Source organism: Poecile atricapillus, chromosome Z, assembly GCF_030490865.1.
Source record: "Poecile atricapillus isolate bPoeAtr1 chromosome Z, bPoeAtr1.hap1, whole genome shotgun sequence".
NCBI lineage: Eukaryota > Metazoa > Chordata > Aves > Passeriformes > Paridae > Poecile > Poecile atricapillus.
The window spans coordinates 79,632,346-79,654,060 of record NC_081289.1 but is presented as its reverse complement, the minus strand read 5'-3'; the positions used below and the strand labels follow the sequence as shown (position 1 = coordinate 79,654,060).

Genomic DNA, 21,715 nt, shown 5'->3' with positions numbered 1-21,715 from the left:
TGTTCATTTCAGCATGGAAGAGCAAGCTGGCACTCTGTTTCAGCCAGTCAAACCTGGCTTACTGTGGTCTGAGAATGCTGAGACAAGGCCTTTTTTGTGCAAAATAAGGCCACCCAACATAAACAGAGTAAGCAAATTCAAAATTATTATGGCCACACAAGAAATGCGTAAAAGTGAAGGTTCAGAAACTTAAAATGAAGGCAATGGATTAATAGATATTTTCTCTAGAAACACAGACCCTTCCCATGGATTCTTTCAGCAATGCAAAAGGGCCTCAGTGTCACATAAACCATTCTGTGATCCCCTTGCATTGTCAGAGCAGTGGATGTGACTGTAGTGTTAGATGTGACATTTTCTTCCTACACATTTTCTGATGAGGAGCTGTATGCATGTAAATATATACCGCATCTTCATTGTCATCACATGGCAATTTAAAGCCCAAGAGCTGTGCTTTCAGTTTGTGCACTTCTGCTGTGGCACTGACAGGGACTTTCAGATACTAATAAATGCAGTTTTTAGCCACTGTGTTGTCTTTCACCATGTTAAAGTGCTGGTAAAGGACTTACTGTAAGTGTAAATTAATTCAGTAACTCTGAATGTGGTATTTCTATTTGCAGAATCTGAGGTTTGACTTAAGGAATTCTAAACAAATACAACTGATCCCTTGAAGACATGCAGTTACATGCAAATTTCCTGCAGAGATTCATTTCTAGTCCACTGTGGATTTTTGTTTTTCAGTTCAGAATTCAGAATTTCAGACTGTCTCCTGAAAAAAAGCTACAGCAACACAGGAAGAAAGAAAAAAACCCTTTCAAACAGACAAGTGCTGAATTTGCCAGGACAGTGGCTGACTTTCCAGTGAGTGGTGATAAGTGTTCTTACAGTACAATAGTCTCTCTTGCTGCTGAGATTTTTACAGTGTGCCTGTAATTACATCTGAATAAATTTGCTCATGTCAAAGGATTTGTTTCAGAGTTGGCACAGCTAGGACTCATAAATACCACATTTTCAGCATACTTTTTTTTGTAATTAGGTGATAGGAAGTCCAGTCATACAGAATCATATAGTTTGGGGTCTATTTGTTTGTTTCTTTTTCTGTATTGAAATCTAATCTACTTGATTTGAAGTTGTGGAAGCTTCTGGTTTTATTTCAGCGGAGCTGACCTTTCTGAAAGTGATTTATCAGGCTTCTGAAGGAGGTTGTTTTACTATGAGATAGGAGCAGCTGGAGCAATTGCCCTTGGGGGGGAGGAAAGTGGAAGCACCAGTCCTTTTCACTGGCCATCTATCACAAAAAAGGTTTCTAAAGTCTGCTGCCCATGTGCTCATCCATGAAGCAGCTTCCCACCAGCCTTGCTTGTTGCCTTCTGAGCTGTCCTTGCTAATTTTGCAAGGCTGCAGGAGGCCAAGCACCAGGGCAGGTTCCCTTCTCAATTAACTACAGATTCAGTGGGAATCTTGAGCTGACCTTTAAAATGGGAACAGTATTTGTCTGCTTTATATGAGAATGAAACTGCAGAACCACATTTTGAGCATGTTTGAACTGCGTTTTGAATGCATGTCAACAAAGAGAGCTGGCAGAAGAGAAGCCTCATTTCAGGGGCCTCTTTATTTCATAGTGAGCAGGTAAATGGACTCTGCCCCCTACTAGTCTGGAGACATACTGTCTGAGCATTTGAAATAATTTCTATATATAGCATGGCAACAGATCATAGGGGCAATTCCCTTGGTCTGGAAGGGACCTTAAAGATCATTTCTTCCCAATGCCTGTCATGGGGGATCTTCCACTAAACCAAGTTGCTCAAAGCTCCACCTGACTGTGAAATAGGTGGTAAAAGTGATATGAGATCTCAAAAGGAAAACACACAAGAAACGGCTGAAGCTTTTGTTCTGCTCAGTCACTGAGGATTTCACCTCTGTGTTTTCACTGAGAATACTACAACACAACAAAGCAAATTCAGCACATGAGGAACAGAGCAATGTGTTATAAAACTGGTTATTACCTTCAATGGCAAAGGGTTTTCCCACGGTTAGGAGCTTACAGTCAGCATCTATTGACACTTCATAATCTAAGAGTGCTTTATCCATGATGAAGGCATCGAGTTTCTCTGGATCGTGCCTGTATTCAACATCAAAGTCAGAAACACAATCACTTCACAGTCCAAGTGACACTAAACATTTGTCTAAGCAGTTTTCTGGAAGATTACTGTATGAAAACAGGGACCAAGGACTGCTATTTGCACATCCACACTTAAAATCAAAACTGATTTATATTTTGAATGAGAGAATTGTGCATGAAATGCAAGCCTTAGGCATTAAAAGAAGTTTAGGACTTATTTTGCTCCCACAAAATACTATTGTCCTGAATGACAACAATCACTACAAAATGCTGGACTTTGACTCAACTGAAAGTAAGCACAAGGCTTTAGTGGAGAAGATCAAAAATTGCTGTCTTGATTTGTGATGTCAGATTGGGAGATACTAGAACAAGAATACAGAAGGATAACTTATTCAAAGGCATTTCTCCTCCTTTCTCCTTGGGTATGAGATAAATTATTTCCTTCACCCAATTTATCTTTTCCTTGTGTTGTCTTCATGAACAGAATGATTGAATTTACGAAAATAATCATTTCTGAACTGCATGTTTGGATAAAATAATTATACAAGAGAACAGCTTCAGTGCCTGTTCTCATCAGATCCCAGGGCTCTCCCTTAAAAGTCTGGGTGTTCTCTTGTGATTACTTCATTGATTTCAATCCATTGATTCCATTTGACTCAAAGAAATGCCATGTGTCTTAATTATCAACAGGATGGGTCCAGGGAAAAATATATAAACAGGAAACCACAGGAAAAAACTTCTGGTGAAAAGTTCTCAGACTGTCTGCCAGTCAACTTCTAAGATCAAATGAATTAATGATTTCAGACTTATTACCACCTCCCCTCTTTCTTAGAAGAGTTGTGTGACCCCCAGACTGTAAAGCACAAATGTCTCTGAGGCACACTGACCCCATGATTCTGTAAAGCAACAAGGCTTTTATTACTTTTTACCAGTCTAGTGCTTCTTTTATACATTTTAATAATAAATTAAGGTTCCTGAGAACCTTCTTTCCTCCGAGCACATTAAGGAACCTCATTGTCAGCTTTTGCCTGGACTGGATGATTTTTTCTGAATGTTTCTCACTGCCTGATGAAGGGCTCCCAGGCTCAGCAACCTGCCAGGAGTTTATACATTGCCCTTGCTTCATGGCACCCTCCCACCCAGCTGGGCATTCCCACCTGGCCAAAATGGGCATTAATCTATTGAACTCCCATATTTTGTGAGACACTCAGAACTGGGGAGGAGAGGATCAATGGGATATGGTATCCATGGAGTGGTGACATTTGCTACTACATCTGTCTGTCTGTCACTATCTTTCCCCACGACCATCATCACTACCACCTCCCTCTCTCTCTCTCTTGCACTTACTATTAAATAAAATCTGTACTATTGACTTTGGCCTCATTTTCACCTTAATCTCTCTTAACAATTTTAACAACCAGATCATAACAGCTGGCCAGGGGGACAGGTGTGGTGCTGCATGCAGGGGCTCACTTCAGGTAGGCCACCCCGTCTGTGGTGGCAGGGACGTTGTAGCGCCGCATGTACTCGTGCATCTCGGGGAAGCTCTGCCTCACGTAGTCCTCTGCACTGCTCTCCCGCACCGTGCCGAAACGGAACCCTTGGGACGGGTGGTGGAGCTGAGGGGAAGACAGGAGAGGATTAGCAGTGTCATTTGCCTCCCATCACATCTGGTATCTCAGCCTTAGTCTGCCAACAGTTCCTGGGATGTCTTCGGTGTTTGTGGACCTGCCTCTTTGGGTGTTTTCCTGCAGACAGCTTCCCACCCCATAGGAAAAGCCTGGAAAGACTTACCAGGTGACTAAATAGCCTATATGTGTACTCTCAGAGTTTTGTTCAGTGTTGACAACAATCCTCATGAAACACCCTGAACACCCAAATGAAGGTGTTTATTTGGATTATTTGTCTCTAGAATAATATTTCAGGAACTGAAACATTTATGAGAAGCCCCTTTATGAAACATTATTTATGGGAAGCCTCTGGGCTGGCTAAATCCACTTTCTGGGGCTCTGGGTACCCAGGAAAGGACACACAGCCTAGATTTGTTTTGGCACAATGTTTTACTTCGTCCTTAGGGATGAAATTTAGCCTTCTGCAGAAGGGTAGCACCTCCAGTTCATTTCTAGAAGTCTAGACACCATATCAGAGTCTTTGCTGCCACTCCCCACAGACAAACTGAGAACTGAAAAGTCATCAAGAAGTCTCCCCCAGCAGTGAGGGAGCATTCCCTTCTGCATGGCCCAGGCTACAGCCATGGATATATACACACAGAGTCTTTTTGCAGTTCGGTGCCCTGCCCTTCCCTGAACTGACCCACAGTCTGCAGCTTTAAGGAGCCCAGCTCAGGTTTCACAGACCCATCTTTCTGAAGTTCCTGTTTGCCTTTGGAGCATTTAGTGACTCCTGGGGAAAATCTCAAGCTGCCATGGAGGAGTCAGGTAGCATCTTCCACTGTGCCAAACACTTCCTTGAGCTGGCCAGGTGCTGCCAAGCCACACTAATTAAAAAGCCTTCAGTAACCCACCAGCCTCTAACAGACCAAGTTTTCAGAACACAGGAAGCCAAACAGAGGTAAGGCTGAAGCAGGCCTGCTGTATTTGCTTCCCAGGAAGCTCATGGACATCACAGCAGCATGCAAAGATGATCTCTCCACAGCCATGCTCTGCTTGGCGAAGACCAAGAAGAGAAGCATTCTGCCAGTCCATCTGGCTTCTGCATTATCATCTAAGCAAACAGAGTGCAGGTCAGCACAAAGCTATAAAAAGACCTTTCCCAGTCTTCTCTTCAACACCCCCATGGATAAAAGAATGTTTGTAGTTAAGAATGGCAAAGGTAGGGTGTAAATTCACTGTTATCCAGTTTAGTCTGAAAAGGAACGGAAAAAGGTTGTTGGGATGGTGTTTTTGATGTCATGGAAGCTATGAACATTCCGTATTTCTGGTAATTTTTTTACCTGAAATTGAAAATGGAAGTGGGCAGGTGGTGACCACCTTGTGATCTGCTGATCTGGTCCCTGTGTTGCCACCCAGGAATGAGACCTGCAGCTAATCCAAGTCTGTGGGAATGGAGGGAGTCCTGGAAAAAAAAATTTAATGTGTTCTGGTGTAGATGGCTGTGGGAAAAGCAATGCAGGGTGTGTTTCCATCTGGAGCTGGCCATAGTGCTGTGCCAGAAGGACTGTGGGCACAGAGGGAAATGTTCTTGCCTGGGAGTGTGGGAGCAGCACTCAAGTGCCAGAAGACATAAATAACAGGAGTTGGGCTGTGACAATACATCATGGAAACTACCAGCACAATGCTGCCAGCCCCAATCTTGAGACACTGCCAAAAGAAGGAACTTGGAGTGAGGTTCATGCACTCTCTGTCCCACGAAAATCATCACCACAGTCAGGACCACTTCTTTTAGGTTTTATTTCTTGGCAGTTTCCGTGAAGAGACCAAAAACCCCATTAAGACCCAACACTGAACCACACTGGCATCTTCCAAGTCAGCTTAGGTGTTGCTTGGGAAGTTTGTGGCCCACCTAGTGATGCCAACTGCAGTGCAACATCTGATCTGCAGATAAAGTCTGACTTCACTGGAAAGCATCTCTCACTCAGACTGTCACCAATGTCTGCATTTGGCTAAACTTTTAAGCCTGAATGAGAAAGGCTGTTACAAAAACAGTAAACTGCACACCCATGCAATTTTCTATCCTAAACGATTTACTGAGGACTGTCCACACTTGCCTTTGTGTTGGGCATGCTGTCAAATTTCACCCCAAATGATGACAACATTGGAATGTTTATTAGATCAGAAGTCCATCTGGCTTAATATCTTGTCTCTAGCAACACCTTATGTCTGGTGGGGAGCCTTGGGAAGTCTGTATAAGGGAGTTGTTCAGCTATCCCTTATATCCTGTGCTCTTTAAAACTGCTTTTTCTTAAGCATCATTATGTGTTTTCAACTTTGTATTTGATCAACTCCTTTTATGAAGGATAAATGTTAACAGTTGTTTTAATCCTCTGTGTCTTTCAAAGACTTCAGTTTTCTTCTTATTGCTCCTTATCCACAGGAGGAAAAAGTCAGCTTGCAGCTCTGTGGATTGACAGTGCAAAATGCTGCCAAAAGCTCTTCACTGATGATTTGCTAAGATTGCTAAGGGTTACTTGCTTCAACAGCAGATAAAAACTTCAGGATGGAAACAAGACTCATCATTTGTCATCGCTGCTTTCTTACCTTCTGTAGTCCTTTCCTGGGAAGATTATGTGACAAGATGGAAACCACAAATATCTGTGTCCTGACAGGACAGGTAAATGCCATAGTCTTGCTGTGAATCTTGCCCTATTAGTTGTTCTTTTTTTTTTCCCCTAATCTTCTGTGTTTCTTATGTTTTGAAAGTCCTATACTGAAAGGCTTTTTCAGTTTTCTACAAACCAGCAATGAAATGTTAACGCCTGGGGCTTCAGAGAAATCATCAAGTCTGAAAAATCAGCATTTGAAGCATCAAGAATGGATTCTTGACTGTATCTCAAGAATGTATTTTTTTTTTTTTTTAACTCATAATTCATGGGAAGCAGTTACTTACTTTTATGCCAGTAATTGCAAATATAAAGACCAGCTTACTGGAAGAAACAGCTGTTGAAATTAGAGTAATTTCTACTATGTGGATTCTCTGCTTCTGTGTATATACGTTTCTTCATTCAACACTCAGTGTCAGAGGAGAATAACCACCACAAAGCAGGTTTAAGAGCTCTAGGAAATGTTGACACTTTTTGTATCCAGAACACCTGGAGGTTTTCTGGTGGCTGAAGTACAATTAAAAATAAATTAATGCAATAGCTCCAGATCAATTTCCAGACATGAGTTTCTTTGGCACTTGGCTTAGATAGCCTTACAAAGTCCCTCCAAAACTGGACATCTATGGCTGTAAGAAGTGAAAAGAACAAGGTTTGTTCAGACCTGGAGGAAGGCTCTGAGGTAACAGTGAAGCGGAGTTTATGCACTTTCTGTCCCAAGAAAATCATCACCACAATTGTCCTGGCTTGACAATTCAGGGAACAAGATCTGAAGATTGTCTTGGGTATGGATATTGCAAATTAGCTGTATGTCAAATACAGAAATTTGAATTTCTTTAACTATCAGATCATTGAATCACAGAATTATTTAGGCTTAAAAGACCCAAAAGATCAGACCCCAGCCATTAATCCAACACTGCTGGATCTATCACTATGTCCCCAAGAGCCACATCTACAGGTCTTAAACCTCTCTAGGGATTGTGACTTTGCCACATCCCTGGGCAGCCTGTTCCAATGCCAGTCAACCCTTATGGTGAAGAAACTTTCCCTGGATCTCTCTTCTGAAGCCCATTAGCATTTATCAAGAAAACAGCCCTCTGGGTGTTATCTGGCAAGGCCACTACAGCCAACTGCAGCTGTCTGTGATCTTGAGCAGGGAAGCACCAACAGCCTGGGCAGTCCAACAGCAAGGCTATGAACATATCAATTGAGCAGCTATGTTAAAAGCTATTAACTGCCAACGTATTTTATTATTTTATTTGTTAAAAGCTAAAAGGGGTTAAAAACCTATTTAGTGCTGTGGTTAGTGGCTCTGCTAAAAAGGGTGATAACTCCAGCAGCTAACAGCATTGTTTTTGCATCTCAAATACTGGAGATCATGGATTTCATACTAGTGAACTGAGTTTTATACCTGAAGCAATAGTGTATACCATGAGCATTCTTTAGGTGCACCCCGCAGTTTTCAAACCAGCTCCACACTCTACTGTGAAGAAGCTCCTGCACATGAAGTTGTGATGATGCACATCCATTTAGACCTGGTTTAGTGCTTGGGGCAAACTCAAGAGATGAGTGGGACATGCAGCCAGAGGGGCCTGAGCACCTGTCTTGAGCACTGAGTGCTTGGATTTCACAGGTTCAGGGCTGTGGAATGCCATGACCAGAGGATCTTGCTGCACAGTACAGGGATGGATGGCTCAGAAGGATGTCCCCCATTCTGTGAAGGCAACAATCTTGGGAGGAAGGACTAGGACATGCTGCTGGGAAGTAAAGGATGAAGGTGCAGGAGAAAGGCTAAAGAGACTTGGTTTCTGGAACTGGCATCCCTTGTGAACACCACTGTCCCTGTGACCTCTCAGAACAGTATCTACTGTAGGACACATGGACTGTGGCCAGCATTTCCAAGAACAAGTCTCACTATTGAAGAAAATGTACCATGGACAAGGAAACAAACAAGAGGCAATGTTTTCTTGCACTGTGTAAGAAAGCAAAGGGAAATGTGAATGCTGCCAAGTGCTGAGAAGGTGAAATGGCTGTCGGGTCACTTGAGCCCTGAGGCAGGGAGGCCATGCAGTGTTTAACAAAACACAAGAGCTCTACATCCAGCTTCTCTGACAGTGCCAGAACAAGCTTTGGGACTTCTGAGAGTCTTCTGTGCCTTGCATAACATTGTGCTCCCATACAAATGATGTTTGTGCTTCTTGCTGCTGAAAGCAAACACTGCAGCTACCAGCTCCCTCGGCCCCTTGTTTCCAGATCTCCATGGTTTCTGTCTGATGTTAAAACATCTGCTTAGTGGGAAGTGGAGAATTTGTTTTATCTGGGAAGATGTTGAGATGAATTGGGCATCTGCATACATCTCTGGCATGGGGTGCCAATTATGCACAAAAATACCACAGTGATAAATACCGATGTGATGAAACTCCAGCAGCAGAAAGAAGAAAACACCATCCTGAATGACAGGGGTTTTGCATAACTTGGCACATTCCATTTTATGCACTGCCATTGCACTCAATGCTGTCAGCTGGGGAGAACACCTAGATGCCAACTTGAAATGAAACAGGCCCAGAAATATCCAGTACCAGTTAGGATTTAAAACTGAAAATGCAGCAGTTGACCTTGGCACACTCGAGGCTGTGTGACTGTGGGGTTTTGAAGTCTTTCTAGTAGGTTCTAGCTTTTGTAGGACGTTTCAGTGCTGCAAAGCCAAATGACTTGTCTCAAGGACTTCCCCTCTCCCCTGCCAACCCTTCCCCCCCTTAATGCCCTGGTTTAGTTTAGTATCATTTTGAGGTTTGTATCCAATTCAGTTGCCATTTATTTTTGCAGTAAGAACCTCAGGTACAGAAGAATTATGGTCTCAGGTCCACAAAAGTAGGCAAGACAATGTTCCCTTCTGATCCCACGGACCTTTGAGCTTGCTAGGACCTGTGATGAGACAAAGAACATCTGAACAGAGCAGCTATTGGGAAGGGAAATTTTGGCTATTTTCTACAAGCAATGATATAACTGAAATCTAGGAAATGCCTTCCCAGATTGATGGGGTACAGCAGCTGCCTCACTGAGTCTGGCTCAGAAGCAGAACTGTGAAATGGGACTGGAGAAAAAATGCTTTGGGAACTCCATTTCTAATCATGATCTCAACTCACAAGAAGCATTTCATCATTCATTCTGTTGGCCTCTTCAGTGCTCAAATTCAACTCCATTGAACTATTTTTTGAGAGAAATGAGAAAAAGGCAACACACTGTGTAGCTGAGAGCAGTGCCAATGACCACTCACTTCAGTGACAGAGCTAACGTGGATTTAGCTTTTACCACAATCTATAAAGGTTCCTTTTAATTTAAATAGAGTATAGTAAGGAGGAACATGGCTGAAAACACTTTCCTAACTTTTAGAACAACTTCTGAGGAAAAACTGTGGTGCAAAAGGTTTTAGTGGCTCACTTTTGCAACAGTGCTGGTTACCTGGTACAAGTGCAGTGTTTAATGGGCACCTTGTGTATCAGCAGAATTGCCAGCATGATCTCTGCCAGGCAACTGCTGCAGCATCTTGAAAACCTGCTCAGTTTCAGCTGCTAATCACTGGAGAAGGGTAGCATCAGGTGAAGAACTGATGTGGTTTTAGAAATCTGCTGGTTTACAACAACATTTGTGTCCCTTGTACATAGAGCAATAGTATTTTACTTTGCCTAATGTAACCCAAACATTTAGGTAGTTTCCCAGCCACCGATAGATTTCCCATAGCCCAGTGAGAAAATATAAGCAATTGGAAGTGCTAAGCAAAATTTCAGGGGAAAATTAACAAAACAAATTAAATAACAATTATAATAAAAAATCTCAACCACAAACTGTTGTGAATTAATGTTGTAAATATTGGCTTTTCACAATTATTCTGATAAATATATATATTATATGCTTTCACTATATTCTTTTCTCTCTTAGCAAGTTATAGGCTTAGATAGGAATTCTGAATGGTAAGGATATGTTTCATCTGGACAAGGCAAGATAAACAAGCAAGACAATGGGAGGATCAAGCTGTGGAAAACAGGCTATTATCAGCAGCAGGGAATGGAGACCAAACTGTTATCAAAAAGCCGGTACCAGGACGCTGGCAGGGGGGGAAGATATGAAGACGAGCTACCCTCAAAGGAAGGATGAGGGGTCTGGACTCTTATCGATCAGTGACCATTTCCAGAGGAAAGGAAACCAAACTCCAAAATAATGCTCATCAGCAAGAATAATGATGACCAGCAAAAATAGTGCTGACCAGCAGAAAATTAAGTTGTGCAAAAGCATGATCTAAGAAGGCAGAACCAGGGAGGGGACACGCTTTGAATATGCATTAACCCCTCACAGCAAGGGGGGGATAAAAAGAGTGTTCCTGAGATACTAGGTGTGCTCTTGGCAGCATGCCAAGGCACCCGGCCGTAACTCTTTGCTTTACTTTATGTCTCTTATTGTCTTTATTAAACCATTTTAAAATTTTACAGGAGTGAACTTCGTTTTTCACAAAACCAACGAACCACAACTGTTCATGGGCTTTCCCTTCTTATTGCCTATCAGAAGTTTTTGAAAACTAACTAGTGAAACTAACTAGTGAATATTTATGGGGTGCAGAGGGAGATGAAAGAAAATTATTCACAGTGAAGCACATGAATTTCAGATTTTAGCAGATGAAAATTTGCAGCTCAACTTCTGGAAGTGGAGCTTTTGATCAGAAAGTGTCCTATGTGTTCAGGCTTCTGAAGCCGAGATGTTCCCAGGGCCTCCAGGAGAGGGTGTTTGCAGAATACATTTGAATCAACGCTTTTGCTTCTCTGTTGTGAAAAGTGTTTGTGGAGCTGATTCTTTCCTTGCCAGAATAATGACAGATTTCCTTAAAATTCTGCCACTTTGAATCCAACTCAGAGAGGTCATTAGTTGGCATAAAACTTGACAGCTGCACTGAAGTCAATGAGCAGCTTCAATCTGGATGCAAGTGCACAGTCCACTGCTGACAGCTCACTCTCTTCACTGCAACACTGCAATAAGGGAAAGGAAACCGTGACTTAGGTCTCTGCTCAAGAATATGAATCACATGGTCTCTGTGTGAGTGTTGATAACTAAATGTAAGACCTGTTCTGCTCCTTTGTGTGCTGGAAAAGACGTTCAGCTCAGGGATGAGACTGGGGACTCAGGTCTGTGGTTAATTTCTGAGGGTTGCCTGGTGCTGGGCAGTGTAAAAGACTCTGTAAGAAGAGCACTCTGGAGAATATGAACTTGCAGGTGTGTTTATCCCTGTTTCTTAATAGCATTCTGAGTTTTCTGGACAGAGGGATCTTTGAGCTCTGATTTATTCTGGGAGAGCTGAGGACAGTAAGGTAGAAAGTGTAAAATATTGTAAGAAAAATGGGTAGACTGAGGGAAAAGAAGTGATGTAAATCCCAAAAGGCAGTAGATCACTGCTTCCAATTCCACTTCAGCAGCACAAAGCAGCTGTAAAGATGGTCCAGATGAAGTCACTTCATCCAGCATGTTCTTCTGCTTACTCCCTGTAAAACATGGCTAATGCACTGTCAGGCAGGTGAAATCCTTTCCAAATTACAAGCAAGTGAAGGAGAGCTGTGTGACTGAGAACATGTTCATGCTACTGACGAGTACCAAAGAAGATTTCTGGTTAGAGAATTCCTCTTGTCCTCCCATCCTGAGTCTCTGGTCTCTGGATGAAAAGCAACCACAGACTTCTACAAGCATCTGAGGGCTGAAGAAGGAAACCTAATGTGAAAGCAACTTGAAGTGTAGGTAGTTTACCATCTTCAAAATCATCATCTTTAAAATTCTTTTTCTTACAGATTTCTTCTGCTCCACCTGTTGTTGATTGAAGGTCAAGTCCTCCCACCTCCTACCCTCCTACCCCTAGTCCCTGGCCATATGGGCTGTTCCCTGGCTGCCAGGGCTGAAAACAGTCCTCTGCCCAAACCTGTAAGTGCTCTGTGCTTTCCAGAAATGGAACAAACAATGGGTTTGTGTTGTAAAGGGGTGGTAAGCTACCAGGATGAAGAGGTTTCCAATTGTAGGTGGTGGAACTGTCTACTGGCACAACCCTCATTTCATCAACATGTTATTTCCTATTTGCTTTGGGTTCACGAGCATCAAATGAAGGTAAATCAGAGGGAGTCCTATGTTACCGACAGATCCAAAATGGGAAACAGATAGAGATTTTTTTTTTCCTTTTTGGAATCAGTGAGGAATGTGTTAAGCATGAAGTGTAAACAAAATATTATGGCCATATTGGATAACCTGGCCTCTTGCATAGTGAAATACAGACATTAATATTTTACTTTGCTTGGTGTTCAGTCAAATCTTAATGCACTCAGTGAAAACCACTATTTCTCCCAGAGTAAGGTCCTTTTCATCCCTAAAATCCAGTGGATCAGTGCAGGACTTCTGCCTCCAGGAAGGAGAGCCAGACTAGCACTCTGGTCTCTGTAGATCACAATGGCTGTGACTTTTGTGAACAACAATAAACATTCTCCATGCTGCTAAGTCAGCTACACAATGACCTTCCACCTGTCAGGTGGTAGGACCAGCTTATGCACCTTCACTGTTCTCTGCTACTTTTTGCCAGTTACTTCAGCAATTTCTTGTAATTCTCCACTTGCATTATTTCTTGCAAGGGTCTGAGCCCCACCTATGATGCAGTTGCTATTTCTGTTGGTGGGCTCACTTTCCTTTTTTCAAAAAATGTTAAGACATTTAGGCATTTAGGTATTTAGCTTGAGAGTAAGAATCTAACACACACATAAATGAGAAAATCCTAAAACACATAAATTCCTTGTGATGCTTGAAGAACAGCCTTCACAACCTGCACCACACAGAATGAAGACAGCAGGACTTCCTCTCTCCCACACCTACCCCAAAATTCTTTGGATCAAACAGTGAGGGGAGGTGAAGAGTGGGCAGAAGGCAGTCAGTGACAGCATGAAGTAATGTGTGTAGGTAAAGGCCTCAAGCACTAAGGGTTAATATGCAAAGATAACAAAAAGATAATTGTTGTCAAGAAGGCATAGAAAAGCACATTTCATGGGGAAAGGAAACTTGATTTGTAGAACACTGCAGTGCATTATCTGATAAAATGGGTATCAGGATGATGCAGATCTGAGATGGACAGATTCTGAACCTCCAAAGCTGTAACTTTAACAAGAAATCTCTAATGAGGTGATGGGGAAGCTAAACAAGTCAAGTGTTCACCACCATCAATTGCATGGGGAAGCTAAAGAAGTCAAGATTTCACCTCCATAAATTGCAGGTGCTTTTTATTCCTGTATGAGACAGCTCTACAATTCTTTATTCTGGCTAGAGATTGATTGATACTCGATTTTGCCTTTGTCTGAGAGTATTTTCACTTTGCTCTCTGTGACACTATGACCTTTTGAGTTCAAATCCTTCACTGACTCATTAATACTCAGAAAAGCACAAAATTAGCAAGCTGTTGTGAACCATGACCTTCCTGTGCCCAGTAACTTCCTTCTCATGCTCTGTAGTTTCTTCTTTTAATTATGAAAAGAATGCTGTGGTCCTGCACAGATGCTAAACCCCATGACAGGAGTGAGACTTCTTTAAATTTCACTGAGTTTGTAACTTGATTTTTTGGTATAGAATTTAATGCATTTAATGCATACTTAATAGATGCTACTTCATTATCTATCTAACACATAGCAGTTCAAGTGGTGGCCCTTATCTCAGGTTGCTGCAGTGAAAGACCACAGCAGTCATTTCTGTCAGTGTAATTCCTACAAAAATTCCTTTTTCAGCAAGAAAATTTACCAATAAACACACAACAGTTATGGCTTCACTCTAAAAATTGCTGAACTTGATGGAAAATATCATTAAAAGAAGGAATATTTGAATCATGCCTTTAATGATGAAAAAGGCCTATACAGTGGCTTGACCTTTCCTCTTCTTGCTTTGGTGTTGCCAAAGCTCATCTGCAATTACTTGCCAGTTTCATTTCTGGAAAGTTTTAATACAAGTAAGACAAAGTATTCAACAGATATAATAAGGGCGATAAGGCCTCTAAATTAACTGAGATGCTCAATTAACTGAGATGCTTGTAAATCAGAAATGAAAGCTTGCACCCTCCTGTTTTATATATCTAGATATGAATATCTTGGTGGTTGTACATACTGAATTCCTGATTATTAAAACCTCAGAAATACTTTGCCTGGATCACTCAAAGCATCTTAGTTTTGTGGTAGAAAAATAGGTATGTCATAAGAGCAAGTCTTCAGGCACTGAACTAGGAGAGGATCAGAGATTTCTGGGGACTAATTCCTATGCACACCAAGGCTCTTTAAAAGACTTGCTGGGTGGAACTTGCCAGAGTGACTGTAGGTGTCTGCAGTGTATTCCTTGGGACACGTGGTTTTTTTGGGGTTTTTTTGGTGAGTTTTGAAAACACCATCATTCATGGTAGAGAGAAGGAGGCACTTCCAGGGAATGGTTTAGGTGATCTTGTCCTAAAGCCAGTGCCTTAACAGCAGCCTACCTCTACAAACTATAACTGTAAAGGTATAGTAGATTTAGTAAATAATATCTTATGTCTTCACTGCAGGCATGTAAAGTTAGGAGGGACAATGAAGTGAAATTGCTGTTGATAGAACCCATGGGAGTGGCCCATTTTTGTTAAATGAAGCTAAATAGGTTCAATATTTTATGTCAAAATATAATGGAGAAAGGAACTTTGCCATTGCCAAGCGGTGTTTTTGAAGTTAAAGTGATGCTGGGGAGTAAAAACATAACCAGAGCAAAGGAACAGGTATGGCTATTCAATTGTGTACTAAAGACAGGAAAGAAAAGCTGACAGCTGTCACAAAAGTCACAATGGGCAGATACAACCCAAAAAGCTCATTAAATTGTTGAAAGAACAACACTTTTTGCAGAAAGAAAGTCCAGGTGTTGGATTGCTGTATGGAAAATCTGCCCAGCTCCTCTCCTTCTGTTGCTGTTTGCTTCCATCTTGGCATGTTTGAAATATTTCTTCTGCCTTATGGGCTTCCAGAATTCTTTTGTCTCAAATAACCTGAACTACCCAACACACTCAAGAATTCATGGTGCATCTCTAATACATGTTCTTGCATGAAAGACCTGAAAGCCAAGTACCTGTTTCAGGTCCCCTTTGCCACTAAAAAAAACCCACTCTCTGGGGAGATCCTGCAGAATCATTTGCCACAAGTTGTTTTGCAGAGTAAAATGTTTTTTTTCCTAGGACTTATGCATGGCTGTACCTAAAAGTAAATTATATATAACTGAGCAACCTGCTGGACTGTATCCCTGCCCATGACAGGGATGAGTGGAACCAGATGTTAAAAACATCTCCTTCAACCCAAACCATTCTGTGATTCTGTGGTAAGAACATGCCCAAGGCAGGCTCCTGGTCTGCATGCCTGGAGGACGAATATCTGAACCTTGGAAAGAACTGAACTCTGGTTGAGTACCTGGGCTGCCAGGCACTCTGACAAAGAGTAACATTACAATATTTTGTGCAACCTAAGAGGTGACATCAGAAGAAAAATGAAATGGGCTTCTGTGATTCAGATGAGAGCAGGGATAAAAGTAGATGATATGAATACAAAATTTTTACTCTATCTCCTCTGTCTGTGGACAAGCTTTTAAACTTCTTTGCCATATATTGTAGAGAGCTTCTTAAGAGGGATTCAGAACATGGATGCATGTTCCATCTGGGCAGCCAGCACATTCATCCTGTAGCTATCCCCTTGTCCCTAAACAGGAGGCTGAACATGCTCCAGTGGACACAAAAGCTGTATTTGTCAGTTTCCACTGGCAAGAGATGATGTCTAAAACCTGTACAGTTGGAAAATGAGGGGGGAGAGGGCATCTGTGGCCCAAAACTGCCCGTTCTCTTAGAGGAATTAGCTTTTAAGGTGGCAGGACATTGCTTCAAGATCCCTACAACCTACTGGCTGCTATTGTACATCCTTGGAAAGGAGGCAGCCACCTTGGATGGACACTGCAGGAGTGTGGCTTTAGTGACCTGCCCTGGTTAAGAGTCTTACACAGAAAATACATAGCAAGTTCCCCAAATTCTAGACATAGTCCAGTAAATTAATTCTCCTTCCTCTCACTGCTTTACTTCTGCTCTGGCTCCTGTCTTGCTGGCTGCTCCTCCTTTCAGCAGCTTGATGATATTTCTATATTCTCCTCTATATCATTAGTGCATTTAAAAGTCCAACTGAGATAGCTCTAATTCTGTCCTTCCTGACTGTTCACAACCTCAGACAGGATTTGCCATTTATGGCTGACAGCCTGAAGAAATTACGTGTCTTACATCACCTCAAAAAGGCTGCTCCTCTATTTTGGGCTTTATTTTTAAAATAAATTTCACAAGCACAGTACAAAGGGCACATGCACACTGAAAGCAGCAGAAGAATGTTTAGTTGCATATTTAAATTAAAAAGGTTATTTCTCCCTCCTCCTCCCTTCTTTCTGAAATCAGTCTCCACCACTAAAAAGAAAGAGGTAAACATATCTGGGAAGAAAAACCCAAGCATAAAATCTTTTAGTCACATGAAAAATGCTTTTAGTAACTAAATAAAATGTGGTGCCTATAAATGTGTGATCTGTTGTGACCCAAACATTTCCTAAACCGAAGCTTTAACTCTTAGAGAGAACTTTGAATAGCCACAGCTCAGGCTCTGTGTGACCAAAGGTTAAACCATTGCCATTTTCTATTACAGCTATTCTGTCAGACTAAGATTTTGGAGGCAAATGCATGAATGACATACACAAAACTATTCTGCAACTCATATAATGGCAGGCAGTCTCTTTCTTAAAATCTGAGTTGTCTTATTCCCACAATGGGAACTGGTAACTACTCAGAGGCTTAGATTTATTCCATGAAGCAGGGAAGTGCTTTTTTAGGAAAGGCTAGTAATCCCACTGATGTAATGGAATCGCTGAGGTTACTAACCAGGAGTGGTCAGTGTTTCTGTTCATGACCAAGATCTGTGTCTGCAGCACCTGACATGCTTCAATGTTCTGCACTAAGCTTCAAAAGCACAGCTTTAGAACAATTTAATTTTCCTTGGACCTGTAGGGATTTCCCAATACCTGTTTTAAAAACTCCCAATGTGGTCACAATAATAATGCTGAAAAATAAGATGTAATCTGATGGAATTTGATTTGATGGATGAGGAGATGCCCATGCAAAGAGTAGAGGGCTAACCTCATTTTCGAATCAACATTGTGGCTTCACACAAGAGTGTAAAAGATACAAGAGATATCCCTGGAGCTGGGGAAATTCAGCTGAAAGCTCTCATCTGCTTCTTCAGAATGTTTTGAAGAAATCACATATAATGGACTTTTGTGCCTTATATTGATGAAGATATTAATGTAATATTTATGATACTTTTTGCTTGGAAGGGAATGGATGATTATTAGAAGCAATTTGCTTTAAGCCGTAAATGAATTTTAGAGTGTCTCAGGTCAGCCACAAAACTGTTGTTCTTTGTTTATAACATTTTTGGTAGAAACCATCTAGTTAACATTGCAAGAAGTGAGTCAGGCACTGCACTCGCAAAGTCAAAACTGTCTGGTTATTAGCCTGCCTGCAAGGTTTCACTTATGTAACAGATGGAGCCTGGCCTTTGCTGTCTGGAGGGACATATGTAACATTTATTCACACAGTTCACAAAAGCAAGATGTATGCCCTGTTCTCGTGTTATTAAAATTACTTTTTTACAGTGGCACAATAATCTATCAGTTCAGTCCCTTGAGACAAATACATGGTGGATGTTTTCTGTATCAGCAGTTAGGTCATGAGTACAAAACTGTGGGTAATACAATCACACCTCCACTGCAGAAAGTGCCGCATGAGTAAGGGAGATCTGCTGTTGCCTCTGTTTCCCCTGGAGCGACTGTCGGGTGCAGAGGATGCTCTGGTGTCACCTGCAGCCACCTATTGTCTCTACAAGCCATTCTGCCCTGATCACTACTTAGTGGCAGGTAAATTAAGAGTAGTCTTATAAAAGGGCTGGACTTAAGCTCCCTGTGGGAAGGGGGAGAGAGCAGGTGGAGGGAAATTCTGGGAAGTCTGAGCTCTTTGCAGATGGCTTGTCTACAACACCGTTCATCTCCTCCCATGATGGCTCCCCAGCAGAAACAACACTGCAAATCAAACCCCTGACTACTTGTAAAGTCAATTCCACTATTTTGAAGCATAAGGCAGGATTTTTCAAAATATTTCAGTTCCGCTGTGTTTTATTTAGCATTCATGGGGAATTTTGCCAACAATGTCTTTGCCAGCAATGTTATGACCTTTTGTGTTATTCTGTGCAGTTGTTTTGTTTGACTAGATGTCAGGATGATCTGAATCATCCAACTGAGTTAAACAACTCCTGTCAAAGGGACCTTGGAACTGAACTCAGACCCTTAATCTGCATGTAGAACTACTATTATTCTCTGCAGTGGAGAATACCAGAATATTTAATCTTTCTCCTCACCTTCAATCTTTTAAATCCTTCCCACTACACTCTTAAGAGTGTTTGAAGGTTCTATCTCACTGAACTTTCTTCCTAAAATGCCACCAGGTTGTAAGTAATTGCAACCACTGTTTTCCACAAAGATCACTTTCTGATTTTGTTAGAAACCATAAATTAAGCAGCAGTGAATTCTGAGTGAAGAAAGGCTGAGTTAATAACAACAGACATACTTTACCTTTGGGTCATGTATTCCAGAAAGTTCCTCATAAATCTTCTCTCCCACCATGACAGCAGCTAGGTTGGCTGTGTATGTTGACAGGCAAAACAAGCAGAAAATAGCCCAGAGATTCATTAAAAACCTTCCAGTCCAGCACTTTGGGGGTTTGATGGCAGCTGTTCTTCCAAACAGGATTGCATAGCAGACATTGAGGGCAGAGGAGAAGGAGAAGACTTTGTTCCTGTTCCTTCCCTTAGGGGTCATTCCAAAAGGACTTTTCCACTCATACAAAGTGAGGAATATAGCTGTGATGTGAAGAGCAACAAATATCCCCAGCCACATAGTCCAGTGAAGTGGCCACATAAAGGCTCCAATAGGAGCTGCAGTGTCTTTGGTCCTCACAAGGATCCCCAAACTGGTTGAAAAGAAAGGGCTGGTGAAATCAATCACTTGGCTTCGGGCAGTGTTGATGCTGAATGATGTCACTGCCATGTGAGCTGTACCAGCAAGAAGGTCTCCCACCAGCCCGGTCCAGTGACCATTCTTCCAGGCACCATATTTTCCATCCCCAACAACGTACAAGTCAAAGTCAAAATTCATATCCTCAGCCAGCTTCTCCAGCAGATCAATACAGTAGCCATAGCAACACTTTTTCAGCTTAATGGGAACAGTGTCATTGCCCCCTTGAAGGGTTTCAAACAGGTTGTCCAGCACACCTGAATCATTGGTCAGCGGGTCCAGGCACAGCTGCCCTGCTGGGCAAAGACCTTCATCATCTACATCCCTTGTGAAGACAAAGGGATGCTCAATCAGAGTCACAACCCTCAGATGCAGCCGGGTGGGGTGCTGCATGTGACTTTTATGTCTCTGTGACTGTTCTGGCCATATCCCATAGTCCATGATGATCTTCCCTTCTTGCCAGCTCCCCAGGCGTGTCCACATTGGGTTCCCGACAGGGTCATGCTGCAGATTCCAGATGAAGAAATTATTTTCTGAGCTGACAATGGATGAACCCTTCACCTTAATGTGGCCACTGAGACCATCAAAAGTTGTGTTGGCTAAAAACCTGTTGGAGGGGGAAAGCAGGGTAATCAGAAGCAGACAGCTGAACCATGAATTTATGTTGAAGAGAGTAGATGGATGCTTTTGAGCACCTGGACCATTAATAACACATAGATCCTATGGCACAATGAACCAGCCACATAATTTGTGACTAAATTATATGGGGATATTCCCCTACATATCTAATGTAAAGGAAAACTCCTCAGGAATGACGCATTTTTTTACTTACTAGAAAAAATGAGTACAGGAACAGTATTTTTTCAGTTACCTTTGCCTAACAAACTGATAAAACACAGGTTAGTTCTAAGCTGAACTCACCAGATCTGCTGTCACTTTCCTAGATAAAAATATATATGAAAATGGAAGCGTGGAAATTATGTATGAAATGTCCTTCCAAGAAAAATGCTATAATCTCAGCAACATCTAGCTTATATAAGAGGGGCTACTGAAGTGCTGTCAACAGCTTTCAAGCATTCTCAAGTGAACCAATCTGGATTCAAAAATGCAAATTTGGCATTGGTAAACCACTGTTAGACACTTCAGAATACAGTAAGCAAAGAAAGTGAAAGATGGTTGCTCTAGGACAGTCAGTTTTAATTCTTACAAAAATAAATACCCGAAAAAGCAGTTAAAAAAAAAAACAATGTGCAAAAGTAGTGTTCTTAAAAGCGTGATGCTGCCATTGAAGCAGATTTCATGAAGTGTGCCAGTTTTGCACTGTGAATTTTGCATTGAGAATTCCGGGCTTTTACTATTACAGATACTGATGGTAAAGTTGTGTATTTCCTTTGTACTGGAAGGCAGTGTTTGCTAGTAGCTGTCCTCCCTGCCTGTTGAATTCATCTTCTGGCAAGATATCATCAAAGAGGCTAAAAGCCACACGGATAAAGGAGCTGGGAACTCAGCAGGAATTAAGTGTTTGAAGTAGAAAATCCTTTTAGTGTGAGCACCATGACCAGCTGAACTGCACGCTGCTAACAGCGAAGCTGCTATGCATCTGGCAAGGGCTGCACAAGCCTTACAAGAGTGGTTCCATTCAAAACAACTGAGTTAAATTGCTGCTAATATGGTGCAAGGAAAGTCATGTGCATTTTTTTCAGTAAGAATTCAGAAGAGTACTCAGCTGTCGTAGGAGAATATAGCACTTCACATTAGTCCTGAGAATTGGACAAAAGCAAGTGTTGGAAGTATAAAGGCTTTCATTCCCGTCTCAATAAAGAAGACATAAACTTTTAAGTAGAATTAACTGTTTATCAGTAGTTACAGAGGATAAAAAACACCCTTAAATTGATTTGAAAAGGATTAACCAAATACAAATGTGGGTACATGCATACTTCTGACGGGTCTCTATGCTTTGTTTTGATGACTTTTGATGGGGTTTCAGCAGTTAAAACTCTGCACTGTTTAAGTTTCAAGCTCATATCAATTTTAGCCCTTTACAAAGGTAAATTTATGGAAGTAAATGCTTTAGTTTTGAGTGTGATTGTGTGTGTGATACCATTCTTTGAGACAGCTTCACAGCTCTTGCTCAGTCTCTTTTGAGTAGGTTGAGTTTGGAGAAAGAT

General features: G+C 41.7%; 1 protein-coding gene across 1 annotated transcript in view; it reads right to left on the bottom strand.

The window, feature by feature from the left end:
• The window catches only part of GRIN3A (glutamate ionotropic receptor NMDA type subunit 3A), a 75,814-nt gene that overhangs the window by 16,084 nt on the left and 38,015 nt on the right, over window positions 1-21,715 (bottom strand). The window contains exons 3-5 of the mRNA XM_058826143.1: window positions 19,107-20,154; window positions 3,593-3,738; window positions 2,004-2,119 (exon numbers count right to left, since the gene is read on the bottom strand). Coding sequence (XP_058682126.1) covers window positions 2,004-2,119; window positions 3,593-3,738; window positions 19,107-20,154 — 1,310 coding nt within the window. The remainder of the gene's footprint in view (window positions 1-2,003; window positions 2,120-3,592; window positions 3,739-19,106; window positions 20,155-21,715) is intronic.